Consider the following 19,813-nt stretch of genomic DNA (forward strand, 5'->3'; position numbering starts at 1 on the left):
GGGGTCCGGACAGCTGGCCTCCGCGGTCCGCATTCGGACCGCGGTCCGCCAGTTGAGGACCCCTGCTGTAGACAATGCATCATCCTCTGATGTTACGGGAGGCTCAGCTGGGTCTTGTCTCTGAACTTTAACTCCACTCCCCATCTCTGACCAGCCCCTTCAGCCTACTACATTATCTCTGAAGACAGATACATGTATACTTTTATTGGGACACTTAGGATGATTTAGATGTGCTGACAGCATGCTGCCTTTTGCTGGATGATGCAGCAGGTGCTGCAACCTCACTGTTCAGTGAGTTTGCAGTGAAATTAGATGTTCTGAAACAGCTGTGGGTGGGGAACTAGTGGGTGTGCTGTGGGAGGGGAGTAGCAGTGCGAGGACTGTGATGAACTGTGATGGCGCTATACCAATAAAATTATTATTATTAAAATTATTATGTATTCCAGAACTTAGTGGCAGTACTTGTAGTAGTAGTAGTACTGAGCAACTGCTTAACCAGGAAGTACAACCATGAAACACAGCACTTAGACCCCCCCCCAAAAAAATAAAAAATTAAAAAAAATAAAAATAAATTAAATTGATTCTTGGTAGTTTTATGACTGGAGCAAGGTTATATGCTTTTGCAGCATGTTTATGTTTTTACCTGACCTTTAATAGGCAGAAATCATGCCAAGAATCCTTCAGAAAGCCCTTCTAAAATCTGGGACTGTGCATGTACCAAACGGGCAGTGGGGAATTGGGGTGAGTGTACCAAGATGTTTTTTTTTTTTTTTTTTTTGCAAATTTTTTTATTTTATTTAGAATTGCCCATTAAGGCCACTATCCTATGAATTCATTTTGTATCAATATTTATAAGCTTCCTATAAGCAATATTTATAAACTTGTGGTTTATACCCACTCCTTGTTTTGGCTTACAAATACCGATGCAAATTACTGACCAAAATAAACCTATGTGAAAGCAGCCTAAGGCCATGTTCACACAGTGTAAGAACATCAGCTGTTGTTTGACACGGCCATGTGAAATAACAGCTGGTCTTACGTGTTCACCCAGGCGACCCCGCTGTGGACCATCGCAATACCCGGTGCTATCTGCAGCCCTGGATCGCGGCAATTAACGTGCATTTAAATGGCTGTTGACAGCTGCATTTAAATGGCTGTTTCCCCCCATTGGTGGTCTAGTGGGGGATCACGGAGGAGCGTTCCCTGCATGTGAGCTGGCTGGGGGTCTGCGATGTAATGGCGCTGATCCCGACACAGCAATCTATTGCTGCAGCAGCCGAGAGCAATAAAACACCAATATCATGGATCTATGCAATATATCTATACTGCATAGATCTCAATGAGAGATCAGTGTACCTATACTAGAAGTCCCCCAGGGGTAATAACCTTAACCCCAGGGGGACTTCTAGTAAGTGTGTAAAAAAATGTTTTTTATTAATAAAAAATCCCCTCCCCTAATAAAAGTTTACCCCCCCCCCTTTCCCATTTAATAAATAAAAATAAACAAACATATTTGGTATTGCTGTGTGTGTAATCACCTGAATTATTAAATTATCATATTCCTGATCTCACACGGTAAATGGCGCAAGCACAAAAAAAAAATTCCAAAATGCTAAATTGTGCATTTTTAGTTGCATCAAATGCAAATCCAGGAAAATTGTAATAAAAAGTGATAAAAAAAAAGTTGCATATACACAAACAAGGTACCAATAGAAAGTACAGATCATGGGGCAAAAAATGACACCTCACACTATAGACTCTAGAAGAGGCCCTATAGACTAAAGAATAAAAAGCATTATAGGCATGGTAATAAAGCAATTTTAAGGAACATTTATTTTTTTTAAAAAGATTAGATTTTTTTAAAAGAAACTAAATAAAATAAAAGTTACACAAGTTTCATATCGTTGTACTCGTACTGACTTGAGGATCATGGATAACAAGTCAATTTTACCCCCCCTCCCCCCCAAATAAAAAAAAAATTGCGTTTTATTTTCAATATTGCCACACATTTAATTTTTTTCTAGTTTCGCAGCATACTTAATGGAAAAATTCAGCCTGTCATTGTAAAGTACAATTAGTGGCGCGAAAAATAAGGGTTCGTGTGGGTCTACAGTGGAAAAATGGTGGAAAAAGACGAAAAATGCAAAAACAAAAAACGAAAAAGAGCAAAAATGAAAATTTGCCCGATCCTTAAGGGGTTAATGTAATCGATCGGTCATTGTTCATTGTGGAAAAACCACAGACAAATTAAAAGAGCTCCAATTCCTGGTATCAATCACTAATTCATCCCCAATATTGGAATTATTATTATTATTATAAATCTTCTCCTGATGATTTCCACTGGAGACCCCGCGCGGAATCACAACCACTAAACATATAAATAGAATCCTTGTACAGGACAGGTGGCTGTCAATAAAGTTGTGTGTGGAAAAAAACAGTCCAGTCCGTGCGCTGTGATTGGTCGCGCCGCGGGGGCTCAGCTGCGCCTGCGTGGGCATGCTGGAGGCTTAGGGAACAGAGGCAGCAGCTGCAGAGGAGCAGCCGGGGACCAGGCAACCTTGTCCAGAAGGGCTGGGAGCAAGCTGGGTGGATGGGATGGAAGCTGGACCTTCTCCACCAGGTGAGCGGTGCCCCGGCCGCCCTGTCACAGCCCCAGCAGCGCGGGAAGGGAGGAGGAGGGAGAAGAGTCCCTGCAACTAATGTGCACGGAGAGAGAAGCCCCTAAAGAAATGCAAATGAGGAGTGTGATGCCAAGGGGTGGGGGTGGGGGTAAACAATGGCATTAGAGGGGGATGTGAGGGCTCCCCGGGAGGGCAGGTTCAGGGCACAGGTGGCAACTTTCAGCCTCCACTTCTGCTCACAACTTTGTGTCAGCCATGGCAGCGGGACATCGCCTCAGCCTGTTCACATTGTGCGGTGCTGCGGAGGCGGCAATCCGGCGGGGCAGGTGCTTGGAGTCCTAGTAGTCACTTACTACAGGGGCTGGCTGTCTCCTCTGTGTGTGGTGATGGGGGGGAGGGTCACTAACAAGGGGGGAGATCGATCAGTCTGACGAAAAATGACAGGGGTTTCCCATAGCAACCAAGCACAGCTTTCATTTTACCAGGGCGATATGAGAAAGGAAAGCTGTGCTGTGATTGGTTGCTATGGGCAACAAAGGGTCTATCTATCTATCTATCTATCTCTATCTTCTATCTATCTACTATCTATCTATCTATCTCCTATCTATCTATCTCCTATCTATCTATCTATCTCTATCTATCTCCTATCTATCTATCTCCTATCTATCTATCTCCTATCTATCTATCTCCTATCTATCTATCTCCTATCTATCTATCTCCTATCTATCTATCTCCTATCTATCTATCTCCTATCTATCTATCTCCTATCTATCTATCTCCTATCTATCTATCTCCTATCTATCTATCTCCTATCTATCTATCTCCTATCTATCTATCTCCTATCTATCTATCTCCTATCTATCTATCTATCTCTCCTATCTATCTCCTATCTATCTCCTATCTATCTCCTATCTATCTCCTATCTATCTCCTATCTATCTCCTATCTATCTCCTATCTATCTCCTATCTATCTCCTATCTATCTCCTATCTATCTCCTATCTATCTCCTATCTATCTATCGCTCTCCTATCTATCTATCGCTCTCCTATTTATCATCTATCTATCTATCTGAGGGTCCATTTACACAGATTATCTGCCAAAGATTTGAAGCCAAAGCCAGAAACACTATAAACTGAGATCGGGTCATAAAGGAAAGCCTGAGGTTTCTCTTTTCAAATCCATTCCTGGCTTTGGCTTCAAAACTTTGGCAGATAATCTGTCAGATAATCTTTCTGTGTAAATGGGCCCTATCTTATCTATCTAGCGCTCTCTATCTACTGTGTTTTAGCTCTTTTCCATGATGATGATAATTTCCCATTAATCCTGAGCATTGGGCTGATGGGTCTTGTAAACGTCTGTGTCAGAATAGTGATTTATATACACCACAGTTCTGGCTGTTTAGGGCATGTGAACTTTTCCCTTTTTTTTTGCCTCCTCAGATGCTCAGTATTGTCATGTGTGTATAAAAACCGTAACTTAAGAAGTATCTTAAATTAAATTTATCCCTAGAGCAGGGGTAGGGAACCTTCGGCCCTCCAGCTGTTGCAATACTACAACTCCCATCATACCTGGACCGCCAAAGCTTTAACCAGGTGCAATGTTGATCAATACCTCCCCTCCCCCTTGTAATCCTTTAAGTCCAATCTAAGTGTTAATTCACATTGGATGGGTTTATTTGAGACACCTTTGCAATGATTTTTTTTCTTCCCTTTTTGGCGGGTTTGGTTGATTATTTCCTACCATTTAGCTGCTACTCTTAGAAAGAAAGATAAATCTGTGTGATTCTCCAGCGTGAGCTGTCCTCCAAGGATTCTCCACCCTTTCTACTTTTAGAGCTGGTGTATAACCCACCTTCTGCTGTCTCTCATCCTTTTTGCTTTGTACGAATGTAGAGAAAAAATAGATTTCACACAACAAGCCGTGGCTGTAGAAGAGAAACTAAGCAACATTTTAAATAAAGATCTATGGGGAAAAATGAGAGAAATGCCCACTTCCCAAGCACTGACTTCTAACGTAACCTCATATACTGTATCCATCCTGTCTCAGATAAAAGGTTGTGCTGAAAGCCACTGGTCCCACTAAACAGAGACTGCTTTTTAAAGACAAACCTGCAGACGTCTACACAATCTTTTGCTTAAGGGTCCTACTACACGGAGCGATTTTTAACGATTAACCACTAACGATAAACAATCGCAAACAAGATTGTTTATTGTTACCCTGAAATTGTTCACCATATTACACAGAGCGATGGTCGTTGGTTATGATCGTTATTGCGATCATTACTATGATCGTTTATTCCTTCTAATCCCAGCAAAACAATGAACAATGTGCAATTACACTGAGCGATTAGTGAACAAATGTGGAACTTGAGCGAACGAATGTGGAATTACAGTGAACGATTAACAATAATTTTAGGTTCAGATCTAAATCAACGATCAACAACATACGAACGATTTCTTGATTATTTCCTGCAATTACACAGAACGATTTTCTTTTAAATTCGAACTATATAACAATTTTTCGCACGGTAATCGTCCCGTATAATAAGGCCTTAACTTTTCAGAGCCCCACTAATGTTTTGCAGACTGTACGTTCAGGGATAAAAAAAATTTATGTATTTAACAAAAACTTTACGGGTTAACTAGGTAATTGGAGCCTGGCATAGCTAGCCTTCTACCAAGCGAACGGTGTTGACACAGACCTCTCCAGAGATGTTGGGTTTGGGCCAAATGCCTCTATTACTGAGTAGGAGAAGCAGAATTTGGTAGGTGCACACTGTGAAAAACCTAGAAAACCTGGTACGTTTAGCCAAGTCATATATAGTAGCAGCTTAATTCACCATTATATATGGAGACAACAGTGGAACGTCTCCTTCCATATATAATTACTCTCACTACACACGGCTGTTGGTAGAAGATCATTGATTGTGCTAAGTTGAATTATTGGTTTTGGATTAAAATTTGTGTTATACTGCGTCTACACGGAACAATTATTGTTCGAGTTTTCGCAATAACGATGGCCTTTGAGCGCTTATTGGCTCGTTTAAACACAGCGCACGATCAATCATTTTTATCTTTCAACATGTTCTCAAATCATCGCTGGTCGTTCGCTAAAAATTCGCTTTGTCTTTCACCGATTCTCCCTATGTACGAGTTAAGCAATCTTAAAACGATCGCAATAACGATTTTTCACTTTCATTATAAAATTCCAAATTGTTGCTTCAAAATCGTTAAACGATCGCTTGGGCAAATTATCGCTCCGTGTAAACGTAGCATAAGTTTTGTACTAAGGGTGTACATACCCTGAACGAGCCTTTTCGGTTACCATGAGACACTTGGAAACCCTTCTGGGTCTATGGCGCGACAACCTCTGCAAACCTGCCCACAGCAGAGCATCTAAATTGTTAGCAAACCTTGAAGTGGGGACCCTTATGTCCTGTGTGGATAAGCTTGGCAACAATAAAGGGGCACCGTTTGATCTTTGCGTTGGCCTTCCATTTGTGCCCTAGTTAGACTACATAGATCTTGCTGAACGTGGAAAGGAGTCTAGTATGGTAATATCAAAAAGCAAGGCACCAGAATTGATCCAAGAAGCATGACTAACTTGGCAGAACTTTGGGCCAAATCTGTTAAGGAAAGGAGGTGGGCCAATTGTGGCATTAGGGCAGGCCATGCAATAAGGCACAAGCTAAAGCTTTGGCTGTCCAGGCATGATGGAAATGGTAGTTTTGCAACAGCTGGAAAGCTGGAGGTTCCCGACCCCTGTACTAAGTGGAAGTTCGGGGAACAGACATGCAGTGAACTTGGCATCTTATAATAATATAGGTACGTTTATGATTTTTTCTTGGGCCTCATTTGCAGCAGGTTGGACAACTTTAAGAGGAGTATGTGCACACTGAGTAAATGTGGCGAAATTCCGCGACAGAAAGTTCCTTGCGCGGAGAGTGGCGGGAGCCCTCTCATAGACCATGGCACACTGAGGCAGATGGGATTCCGCGGTGGAACTCTCCGCCACATTTACTCCACTGCCTTTTTTGTAACATTGCAGTAGACTGTCGCCATTGTAACTATACTCATGCTCATAGTTGCTCTATGAGCATAGTATAATTATCACTTTAGCAAAGTGCAGGCATTAAAGTGCCATGTGCCAACGTTTCCCCTACAAAATTCCTAATGTGAACTTTGACAAAACTCTAAACTTTATAAAAGCACGGGCCGCATTAAGCTATGTATTAGCCTTGCTTATTTACAAAAGGGGGCACATTTGTCAAGCTCTTCGCCCAGTGCAAACTTGAAATGATTCACATATTATTGGACAAGGACCTTGTGCTCCTTATGGACAGGGAGGGGAAATGGCATTGTGCGCAAAATTTAACATTTTCGTCTGAAATCGCCAGAAACAAGCTAAAAATGTACAATATATTTTTTCTGCTCCAGCGCAGCAGCCTCTGCTCTCTATAAAGTGTGAAACCGGGAGAATTTAATATTAGAGCTGCGCGAAAAAAAAAGCGCTGATAAATATGCCCCTTTTTAGTCTACCAGACTTGTCGCTATGTAGGTTTTCCCTGTTTAGCGCACAGTGGCAGCTTAGGAAGGGGTTGTCTGGGACACGTCCTATACCGGATGAGTTCTGCACAGAACATGCCCCATCTTGGAGTTATTCATGGTAGCCCAATCTGCGTGCCAGTTGGGGGAAAAGCATAAAACATAGTGACTGGTAAACTTTTAAAAAGTGGCTAAAAGCACTGGTAGGTCCAGCCGACTATGATACAGTAGAAGTCTGGGCACAGATTTTTTTTTTTTTCCTCCCCAAAACAAAATAACACGCACTTACCTCCTCGGCTCCAGCACTGCGGTCCACTCTCCTCCGCTCCGGGTCTTGTTCCCCAGCCGCTTCTAGGTCTGAGTGGGGACGTGACATGTTAGGCCTGCTCAGCCCTTCAGCGGTCGAGGTGGGTCCCCAGTGCTCTATGTAATGGAGGCCGGCCCTGTACCCCCACAGTGTTGTTTTCACTCTCTAGAGCTGTGACCTGGCCCTCTATTCATTCCCCATGGATCTGCTGGAGATAGCCAAGTGCCGCGCTCTGATATCTCTGGGGGCTCTATAGAGAATGGAGTGGGACGGGGGTCACGTCTTTCAAAACAAAGGAGTCAGTGCACCCATGTAGAGATCCCCTAGGTCGACCCCCCCCCCCCCCCATGTCATCTTTTTAGAGGTTCAGGAGACAAGTTAAAAAGCTTATTAAATCCCTTTAAGAGTTTACACTCTTTAAGAATGGTGGCAGATATGGCAACAGGCGTTGTCTTCTTTCCCTTTGCGTTCTTCCCCCTCTCCTTTAACGCCCATTGTCTACACTAGCTTGATAGCCGACAGCTGTACGTTTGAGACTCTGGCCCCGTGGCAGGCAGCTAACTTATTCCACTTCGCTGATGTGGTGGACCCCTTTTCTAGGACGGTTCTGCCTTTCTCCGTTTTGAGGGAGAGGCCTGACCTCCTGTTGCGGTCGGCTTCCTATCACGAGGCCATGTTTTTTGTGGCAGCAGTACTGACGGGCTATGCACCGTTCCCCAAGCCCACATCCTTTGAAAGATTATGTAAAAGTAATCCTTCCACTAGGGGTTTGATTTCCACTATCTATGCTTTTCTTAATTCACCGCAAGAGGGCTCGACTACTAACCATCCCTATATGGAGAAATGGGAGGTGTATCTGGGCAGATCTTTGCCGCATCAACTCTGGCAGGTCATTTGGTCCCAGGCGGCTAAGTCTTCTTCTTGTATAGCGTTTCGGGAGAACCAATATAAAATACTATTCCATTGGTACCATACACCTGAATTGTTGCACCGCCTCTACCCGGATGCACCATCTGAATGCTGGTGCTGCTCTCGCGCGTCTGGCACCCTCCTGCACATTTTCTGGGACTGTGAAAAACTTCGACCGTATTGGAATGGGGTTCAGGGATTAGTGGCGACCATCATAGGGAAATTGATCCCTTTAGACCCCCTGACATACCTCCTGAATCTTCCTCCCAAGACGCTTCGAAACACTTAGCCAGACTGCTTCTCTATATACTGACGGCAGCTAAGTCATTGTTAGCTAAATATTGGAAGCAGGAGTTGATTCCCTCGGCTGTGGAGCTTATTAATAGGATTCAAGAGGTTCGGAGGATGGAATTCCTCACAGCCTCACAGGAGGATAGAATAGAGCACTTCAGGAAAATATGGGACATCTGGGACAGGTACTATGAAGGGCTCGACCTCTCATTTATAGGTTTCTATTTCATGTATGCATTCCCTTTGCCCCCCCCCCCCCCCTTTTGTTTCCCTTGTGTGGTCTAGGTTTTTGTCTTGTCCCCTATTGTCTTCTGCGTTGGTTTTATGAACACCTATGGACTTTTGTCCTTTCTATTAGCTGGATTGATATACTCACATGTGTTTTTGAATTGACCTTTCCCTGTTTTATTGTACAAACATGCTGTGTTCCTTGTGTGTTATTTGGCCTGGAACTGTTTACATTATGTTGGTTCCTACATTTCTATATTTTTGATTGTTTGACTATATTGAAAAATGAAAAAAATTAACAAGTATATATATAAAAAAAAAAAAGAATGGTGGCAGTAGGGAAAGGGGAATGTAGGTTTTCCTATTTTCCAACAGCATGAGCCCAAATACTTAAAAATATCCCCCAGAATGCCCTTTAACTCTAAAGGTTTAACTTGTAAGTATTGCACAGTGTTTTTCTTCCTTTTGTCATGGATTTATGTTGTCTCTAGCTTATTGACCCTAAAGATGCCAGTGCACAGAAGTCAGAAGAGGTCATCTATTTCTTGGTATTCTAATAGCACAATAGATTGGAACGGGTTCATTGTCTGCTATTGTGCTTGTTTTGCAGCTATATATACACCAGTGTCCTAATACTGGTTGTGGTAACACAGTTTGATGGAAAGTTGTGAGTGTAAAAGCTGTTGTCACAAGGAGATGCCGGCAGCTACTCTGACAGCTGCTCCCAGTGGCAGGCATGCTTCACACAATAGGTAGCACTTAATGTACCGACATTTGGTATCGTGTAATTGCAATAGAAAGAAAAGCAGCGATGGACTAGGCTGTGAGTTGTCATTAATATTTTTTTAAATTCAAAAAGCGGAAGAAACCAGATTGCCGGTGACTACTCTGCCAGTTGCTGTAAAACAAAAAAAAAATCACAGCCTGAGGAGAGGCTCATGATTGATGCATCCCTATCGGTTCCTTTAACAATGATATACATTCGTTTTACATTTGATTTGATTATTAAATTGATTAGATATTTTCTAATCAACGCAAACAACAACGCAATTTTTTTTTTTTTAAAGGGGTACTCCGGCCAAAGCTTACCTTGCAGCTCTTGGCTTGTACTTATTGTAAGAAAACTTCTTTCATGGTTAGGCTGTGCTCCAGCGCCGCCATTATGTGCCATGATGTCGGCTGCAGGGGGCGTCTCTTGTTCCTGGATGTGCCGCCCTCCTCTTCAGACACACTCCTGTGTGCCGAACTCTCATGAAAAGCTGCATCCAGTCCTGGGAAACTGGGAGAGAACTGGGTTTTGGTGCTGTGTGACAGGAGAGCTGACCATACAATGTGAGACCCCCAGGATTCTCTGCTACAGAATGTGGACACGCAGTAGCTGTACATAAGGGAGACACCTAGTGGTGATATGTTTAACATTGGTTTATAAAGATGCTTTACGGCAAGACCTATAGACATGGGCACAGTAAACCATCTATATACTAGTGTCAGCATCCACCTTTTGTTAATACTGTTCAGATCACTTTCAAGCAGTCTACTCTGTATCATCACAGAGAGAATAGGAAGCCTCAGCTTAGTTTTAGGCTTAGTGGTCAGAATGGAAACTGCAACAGTTCCGAATTATTTAAAAACATAAACCGTAAAATGGAAAATATTTCCTTGTGATATAACTTGTAAAAATAAATGTATAATTTTTTGAGTGGCAGCATTAAGGGGTCCCAGTTCCTTGCCCCCCACTCCGATCCTGCACTGCCCCACTGCAGCTGTCTTGATACAAAGCAGGCTGTGTAACATAGAGTGACAGGCAGCTATTCCCAGTGCATTGTATGTGTGTTGTATATTCTAATAAGAATATAGAGTACATGGGGGGACCTTGCTCTGTATCAGTGGTGCTGTGTGTCAGCGTTGTATCAGAGCAGGAAGGCCAGCTTCTGACAGTTCTCCTGGACCTGGTCTTCTCCTCTTTGTGTGGGAGAAGTTCAGATCCGGGAGAGAACAGCAAAGCCGGCACAGTAAAAGTATGTATAACACACACATTAACCCCTTCCTGCCCCGATCATCTTCCTGTGCACCAGTATTGATGTATTGGTTCGTTGATGCTGACCCCTGTTGCTGTACCTAATAGTCGCCCCTGTCTTCGTTGTGCATACATAGCCCAAATGCTACTGCCAAAGCTTGGTTTATTGATTCACACATATACCCTTGTTGTTTGTAGTCACATGTATGCGTGATATAGACCGGGTAGGTCAAAACTTTTGCTGCTGTATACTTGGTTATGCAATAAAAGCCTGGGACTACTTTCACACTAATGGATGCTGTTCAATTCCATTGTTCTGCTATGTCTGATGACACGTCAGTACTTATTACAGATTAACTCATGACAGAGAATTTTATATAGATTTGTAATTTACTTCTATTTAAAAATATCAAGTTTTCCATCTGCTGTACTTATCAGCTGCTGTATGCCTTGCAGGAAGTTATGTATTAAAACCAGTCTGGCATGGTACTTTTTGCTGCCACCTCTGTCTGTGTCAGGAACTGTCCAAAGCAGAAGAGGTTTTCTACGGGGATTGCTACTGCTATGGACAGAGGTGGTATCAGAGAGCACTGTGTCAGACTGGAAGGAATACACCACTTCTTGCAGGATATACAGCAGATAAGTACTGGCAGGCTGTAGAATCTGTATAATTTTCTGACACCTGTTGATTTAATAAATTTTTTTCTTCTGGTGTACCCCTTTAACAAAAAGTTCTAGCGGTCAACATTTTTTAAATTTTTTTAAAAACTAACAATTCATAAAAAATTACAGATTGGGTATAGTAATCGTACAGATCAGAAGAATTAAGATATGCTTGTTCGACAAGGCTCAGCTTTCAGGGATCAAGGAAGTGTTACAGCCCTTAGCATTTCATGGGTTTTGGAAAGCCTCTTTGGCACTTTATACTGGAGAATAAAAGCATTTTTACACAGTATGGAAGTGCAGACCAATATATGAAAAGCATCGTGTCCATACAGTGTCAGCAGTTGAATTGCAGATGACAATTCCCTTTAAGCATAATCTATAAAGTAAGTCATACTTAAAGACTATCATATTCCTAGCAAACTGTGTCAGTCTACCCATGGGACTCAAATATCCTCTCTTAAAGGGGTGTTCTTATATAAAATGCTGTTTTTGTTCAGGTTAGGAATATCCTTTTAAAAGGGTTATGCGAAGTTAGGAATTTTTTTTTTTTTTTTTTTTTTATATGAAATACTGCCCTGCTGGAGTATATAAGAATCATGTTATACTTACCTCTCTGTGCTCTCTTTGTATCTTCTGAGATGAGTGCTTCTCATGGACAGCCCACTCATCCAATCAGTGGCTGAGGCAGAACAGTGATTGGCTGAGCCAGCTGTCACTCCTATGACTTGTTTGTGGTGGTGGCGGCTCCAGGGACACTGGAGACGCCACAACAGGACACCGCGGGAGCGTGGAGAGGTAAGTATAACATGATTATTATGTCCATGTTATGGATAACCCCTTTAAGGTATATACTTTTTCTTTCTGGAAGAGTCTACTTTATTGATAAATTCTTCACTAAATGAAGTGATATTTAAAAGCCACCAGCTTATACAGCAGATATCCTATCATCACCCTACCACTTCATCAATCAGCAAAACATCAGGATATCCTAAAACACAAATCTCTTATATTAGTCATATGAAATGTATGGTGTCTAATACGTCAGAGTGGGAAATGAACAGCTCCAGCACACTCGATCCAGCTTTCCCATGTACTTGGAGCGGACCGGCACTGAGCCGACAAGCTGACAGCTGAGACTAGCGAAGCACTCCGCTATTGCTGTCTCTCATCCCTAGTAAGAATGACTAATAAGTTATAACTAGAGATTAGTACGACCTGAGTCAGATCATTCGGCATTTGATTACCGGTGCCTGAAGAAGTTGGATGCAGGGAGTGCAAGAAAACATGGATACCACCTGTATCCAACTTCAGCCATTGGTAATAAAATGTAAAACGATCAGGCTCACGTTGCGCTCATTTCTAGTTGTCACAAAATGTGCTAATATTCAAACCTGCAGTCATGATTGATCGGTCATTGATTAGACTGCACGTTATTGCTCCCCGTTAATCCTGTAGTTTTAGTTGTCCTCCTATTTCTTAATTATAACTTACCTGAATATACAAAACATCACTCCGTAGGGCCTATCGAAGGCTGGAGCTACATGATGTTTTTTGGTGGCATGACTAGAAATGTCTGTGTCATAATGCTGTGATGGGGCTAATGGGGTAAATGGTGTGCGTCTCTAACTTGCATATGAAAGAAAGGTATATAAAATAATGTTAAAGCGACTCTGTACCCAAATCTTTCCCCCAAAACCACTTGTACCTTCGGATAGCTGCTTTTAATATATGATCTGTCCTGGGGTCCGTTCGGCAAGTGATGCAGTTATTCTCCTAAAAAACAACTTTTAAACTTGCAGCCCTGTGTCAAATTGGCGTGGTCTAGATTGTCTATGTATTAGGCTGGCACAACCTCTCTGTCCCTCCTCCCCACTCTCTTCATCATTAGGAATGCTCCAGGCAGGTATTCTCCTATTCCTCACTTGTGTAAACATTGCACAGATGCCTTAAAAATCCAGCCCATATGCCATGCTCACACAGGTGATGAATAGTAGAAAATCTGCCTGGAGCATTCCTAATGATGAGGAGGAGGGTCAGAGAGGTGGTGCCAGCCTAATGCACAGACACTCTAGGCCACGTCAGTTTGACACAGGGCTGCAAGTTTAAATTTGTTTTTCAGGACAATAACTGCATCACCTGCCGAACGGACCGCAGGACAGATCTTGGATTAAAAGCAGCTATCCGAAGGTACAAGTGGTTTGGGGGGGGGGGGGGGGGTCAGATTGGGGGTACAGAGTCGCTTTAAGCAAGCACTTAGGGGGCATTCAAACGTCTGCAAATTTGCAGACTTTACGAACTGGAAGGGAATGTAATGGATTTTTTTCTCCGCGTGGCATGATGTGTCCCCGGCAGCGGGGAAACTCTTTGAATTGGCGCGGCACTACAGTTTCCCTGCTGCTGGCATGATCCTGACACATCATGCGGGGAACGAATCCATGACATTCCTTCCCTATGTGTCCGCAAATTTGCGTGGGAATGCCCTTTAAAATGCTTGAGTGCTCGATTTGAGTAACAAGTGCCATTGAAATCAATGGGAGACTCCAGCATGTAGCCAGGTTCCCCTGTTTGGCAGAGTAACCTATTACATCTTTCCATTCTAAATATTTGAATGTTTTTTTTGTTTAAATATCCCTTCAAGAGACCAAATATACATAAATTTAGGTGAAAAAATGTGATGGGTATAGCTGATGGCTAACCAATCGTCCGTCGATTATATGTATTTTTATCCGTAATGCTATGAGATGGTTAATAAAAAGTTATCTGATTCAAAAAATCATCTGTCAATTATTGAAGGTGTGTGACCGCCTTTACCTGAGCACCTGCTGAACACTAATAGGAAAGTACATATATAATAATTGACATCTGTTCCATTCTGTATGAATCCAGGAGGCTACAGTCAGTACAACGTGCTATGAAATCGCATAAGATAGAGTAGGACCCTATGGATCGCCATATGTGCTGTATTATGGACCATTACATCGGTTTGTCTAATTGGTAATGTTATACTATAAGGGTATGTTCACACTGAGCACATATGGCGGAATTCCACCGTGGAATCCTGTCGGGCTCCGTGTCCTGTAGTGAGTAATTGGGAGGGCGCGCGCGTCCGCTTCCTCCCCTCTCCGCTCACTTCTTTGAGCGAAGGGGCGCGTGCTCTCCCATACACGGGCTACGACACACTGAGACAGGCGAGATTCTGCCTGTTTTACTCAGTGTGAACATACCCTTACATGACATGCTGTGCTGCTTCTTCCAATAAAAAGTAGAAATTGATGAACCTATTATAAGTCAATTGGATCTGCCAGGACATGTAAGAAATATATGTATAGCAGATCTGTTATGGTCCCTGTAAAAGTGGTTTGTTTGAGATCTATATGTTATATTTTTTGTATCTATCTATCTATCTATCTATCTATCTCCTATCTGTCTATCCTATCTATCTATCTCCTATCTATCTATCTCCTATCTATCTCCTATCTCTCTATCTCTCTATCTATCTATCTATCTCCTATCTATCTATCTCCTATCTATCTATCTCCTATCTATCTATCTCCTATCTATCTATCTCCTATCTATCTATCTCCTATCTATCTATCTCCTATCTATCTATCTCCTATCTATCTATCTCCTATCTATCTATCTCCTATCTATCTATCTCCTATCTATCTATCTCCTATCTATCTATCTATCTCTCTTTCCTGGTAATTGATGAAGCATATATTTCTGGTGCGTATGGAATTGGAGTTGCGATGTATTATTCCTCAGGTCTGAGTACATGATAGGTAATATCGCCCGGTTCTGCCTCTGACCCTGCAGCAATGTAAAGGCAGTGGCCATTGTAGTTGTGTTGTGATTTATTTGCTTGGCTCCCACTCAGTCCACCCCAGTGACTCCTCTTCTCCTTTCTGTGTCTGTTCCCCCCCCCCCCCCCCGGCTGACAGATGGACGGCCTCTCCAGCAGACAGGGTTGTGGAAATAAACCTGCTTTGTATCTTTTTTTTAGCTCTCGTCTCCACCAATAGTTTTGGACCACAAAAGTTATCATGTTCTGTAAAAATCAGTCGTACATTGTATTACTGTCACCTGATTTCTGCCTTATGTTGCTTTTTAGTTTATTTTTTTTGCTGTCTCCCCTAGTCCCATTGAAAGTTACGTTATTAAAGGCGCTTGCACTATTTTTCTCCTTGTACCTGTATTATCGTAAATTGCTGAGAGAATATTGATGAGCGCTGACCCTGGCTCCTTTGTTTACTCGCCTTCTAGCTATGATAGAACCCAAACCTCCAAACATCTGATCACAAAGACCCCTTATGTTTTCACATGTTTACTATGGGCCAGCATGGGAGCCGTGGGGTTAATGCTCTGTTTAATTCAACATCTTTATTGTCTCCCGCCAAAACAGTGTCCCATCAAGCTTATTTGCATGACAATAAGCAGCCTGTGAGGCCTTGCAGTTTCAAGATGAGGAAAAAGGGGGGGGGGGGAGAATGTGACCCCCCCCCCCTTTGCTTTAGCTGATCATCTTTCTCCTGGCAACATTCCCCTCCTCCTCCCACCTCAAAAGCCCTTGCACACTTTCTTTTGAGAGTCGGAGCTTCCCTCTCGTCTCCTTTCATTATTTTTTTTTCTTTTTTATGTAGACTAACATGCAAGACAAAACATAGATTCTAGGGTCAGATTTCCCGCCTGTACAGCCCTTGGCCTGCAGTGTTTTTAGAGCGGTAAATAAGCATTTACCACTCATACTTATTACTTTGAGTCTGTATTAGCTGTAAGTAAAAAAAAAAACATTGACAGAGAATGTATATTAGACTGTATTTACATGTTTTTTGCACAGTCCTTAGCTATGGATAATGTGCAAGGGAATAGACTTTGGAGTTCCCAGCATCATCATTCATTATGATGCCGAGAGCTCAGGATCGGTTTTAATTTTAGTGGTACTGCATTGACACAGCCGCGCGGCTGTTTAAATTTAATTTATCTCCCTTCCTGTCAAACTGTGCTCCATGCTCCCTCCATGCTGATATTTGGTCTTTTCTCTGTTAAAAAAAAAAAAGAGACCAAACACAGGAAGTCCCCGTCCTTTGTCCTCAGACAAGGAAAGACACCTGTTCATCATGCAGGTTGTACCGAAAATAAATCACCCTCCTAAGATAAGAACTACCCTACCTTCTATTCATGCAGATTCCACTGTCTGCCCAAAAAAAGAATTGATGTGACAAGTCTTTGGGTAATCTGCCTGAGCATAGAATGAAGCCTATAGGACGGCCAGATGTTCAAGCGGGAGCATATGGGGGGGGGGGGGGCAACACACGGAATCAGCTGGAGGTTATCCGTGTGGATTCCGTAGTGTGAACAGGCCCTAATAGCTATCTAACAGTGTAAGCAGAATTGCAACTGACAGGTTTACTTTAAGGGTACAAACCCACTTGAAGTATTTGCTGCGTGAATCAGTCTTAAAAATAAGCAGGCAAAACGCAGGTTGGCTTTATACAATTGTTCTGTGTTAAAATACGCAATTGCGTATTTTTGAAGCGTGATGCTTGTTGTTAGCAAAGCATCAGTTGTTAACAACCTGTGCGAAAAACGCATGTAGCTTCACGCTTCAAAAATACGCAATTGCGTATTTTAACGCAGAACAATTGTATAAAGCCAACCTGCGTTTTGCCTGCTTATTTTTAAGACTGATTCACGCAGCAAATACGTCAAGTGGGTTTGTACCCTTAGGGTGCGTTCACACCTACCGCATCTGCAGCTTATTTTTCAGTGGAAATCCGCAGGTCTAGTAGTGCAGATTTCAACCTGCGAGAAATCCGCGTATGTGTGCGTTTTGCGGTTTTTCGCCAGCAAGTTTATCACAACTGAAATGTCCGTCCGAGACATTTTAAACGGACATTTCAGTTGCGATAAATTTGCTGCGGAAAAAACGCAAAACGCACACATACGCGGATTTCTCGCAGGTTGAAATCTGCACTACCAGACCTGCGGATGTCCGCGGAAAAATAAGCTGCGGATGCGGTAGGTGTGAACGCACCCTTAAGGGTTATTCCGGCGTTTAACTTTTATTCACTAAATAACACACATTACAAAGTTAAACAACTTTGTAATGTGTGTTATTTAAGTGAATGGCCCGCTTCCCCGTGCCCCCCCCCCCCCCCCCCCCGGAAGTGTGGTGGGGTATACTTACTGAATTGAATTGCTGTCGACCCTGGCCGCCATCTTGGGTCAACAACATCATCTTCAGGAGGCCGGCCGGACCGCTCCAGCCATCCCTCATGCCGGCCCCTCTCTGCTGCTTCATCAGCTGCTCAGCCGCGATTGGCTGAGCATAACTATGGGGGGTGAATGAGTATGTGTAAATCTAATCCTGAGATGGTGTGAGGGCTGAGGGGGGTGGAATATGAGGTAGATGGGGCATGAATTAGGCTCAGGGTTGTGAATATGAAGCTGATGGAGTGTGAATCAGGCGGGTTTGAATATAAGGACAAAGCCTCGTGCACATGTTCCCTGAATCACGGAACATGCTGAGGCTGCATGGTGGAATCGCAGACCTCCTGGCATCATAAAGCATTATGATGCTGGGCACACCAAAAGTATTTAAAGTGACACTGTCACCCCCATTTTTGCATTCTGACTTCTCTACACAGGTGTAATAGGTAAATTTAGCAGTTTTCACACCTTATTTTATATCATACGTCATGGTGCTTGTTCAAGTAAAAAGTGATCTTTAATCAACTGCAGATTGTGCTAAGTGGGCGGGGCTTCACAGGAGCTGCAGCACTTAGCCCTGCCCACAGCACAACAGTAGGCCCCGCCCCGTTACGTAAATAACGTTTATTTTTGACAATAATGTCCGCCTACCGCAAATCGGTATGTGTAATAGTGATGCACAACCAATGGCTGATGACCGTAAAGAAAATAATAATCATTATTGAGTTTCCTCTGCTGTCCTGCTCTCTTTTTCCCATCTTCCCCGCTCACTTGAGCTGCTTTCGAAGCTGCCTCGGCCAGTAATTGGCTGAGCGGCCTGTCACTTCGGAGATGGGCTTAGTAGCTTCACCAGTGACTGAGGAGAGTGGGAAAAGGAAAGGAAAGGACACTAGGGAATATGGACAGGTAAGTAATGTTTATTATTTTCTATATAAAGCAAGGGCTGCTTAGCGAGTGCTGATCTAGTAGATTGGCACTTACTTACACCGAACATACAGCCAAAGGCTTGGTTCACACTACGTATATTTCAGTCAGTATTGTGGTCCTCATATTGCAACCAAAACCAGGAGTGGATTAAAAACACAAAGGATCTGTTCACACAATGTTGTAATTGAGTGGATGGCCGTCATTTAATGGCAAATATTTGCTGTTATCTTAAAACAACGGCTGTTGTATTGAAATAATGGCCGTTATTTACTGTTATATGGCAGCCATCCACTCAATTTCAACATTGTGTGAACAGAGCCTTTCTGTGTTTTCAATCCACTCCTGGTTTTGGTTGCTATATGAGGACCACAATACTGACTGAAATATACGTAGTGTGAACCCAGCCCTAAGGTGCGTTTAATTGTGTTTTTTTTTATTATTATTATTATTATTATTATTATTATTATTTTATGCTTTTATCTGAACTTGTGGATTTTATTGCAAACGACTCGTGGACCAATCTTCATGCAGAGTGTTTTGTTCCTTCATACACTACAGGTAATAATGAGAATGTGCTAGCAGTGTAAATGTTATCAATGTGTTTTTTTTTTTTTCTTTTGTTTCCCCAATAGCCCCAAGTGGGTTTGTTCCACCATTACAGCAAGTGTTCCAAGCTCCACGCCGTCCTGGGATCGGCACAGTTGGGAAACCAATAAAGCTTCTTGCCAACTACTTTGAAGTGGACATTCCCAAGATTGATGTCTACCACTATGAAGTTGACATTAAGCCAGACAAATGTCCCAGGCGTGTCAACAGGTGAATGCTAGACTCTAATAATAAAAACTATGTATAATAGTAATTATTATTGTGGATCTGATTGTCTTATGCATAGGAAAATACTTCTATAAATTGCAGGCTATGATGTATTCTAAGCTGTGGTAACTGTGAAAATGTTTTTATATCAACTGGTTCCAGAAAGTTATACAGATTTGTAATTTACTTCTATTTAAAAGTCTCCGGTCTTTCAGTGCTTATCAGCTGCTGTATGTCCTGCAGGAAGTGGTGTATTCTTTCCAGTATGACACAGCGCTCT

General features: G+C 42.5%; 1 protein-coding gene across 1 annotated transcript in view; it reads left to right on the forward strand.

The window, feature by feature from the left end:
- Positions 1-2,517: 2,517 nt before the first annotated feature.
- LOC138793231 (protein argonaute-1) overlaps positions 2,518-19,813 on the forward strand; it is a 50,062-nt gene continuing 32,766 nt past the window's right edge. The window contains exons 1-2 of the mRNA XM_069971650.1: positions 2,518-2,620; positions 19,353-19,536. Coding sequence (XP_069827751.1) covers positions 2,596-2,620; positions 19,353-19,536 — 209 coding nt within the window. The 5' untranslated portion in view covers positions 2,518-2,595. The remainder of the gene's footprint in view (positions 2,621-19,352; positions 19,537-19,813) is intronic.

This window comes from Dendropsophus ebraccatus, chromosome 5, assembly GCF_027789765.1.
Source record: "Dendropsophus ebraccatus isolate aDenEbr1 chromosome 5, aDenEbr1.pat, whole genome shotgun sequence".
Lineage (NCBI taxonomy): Eukaryota > Metazoa > Chordata > Amphibia > Anura > Hylidae > Dendropsophus > Dendropsophus ebraccatus.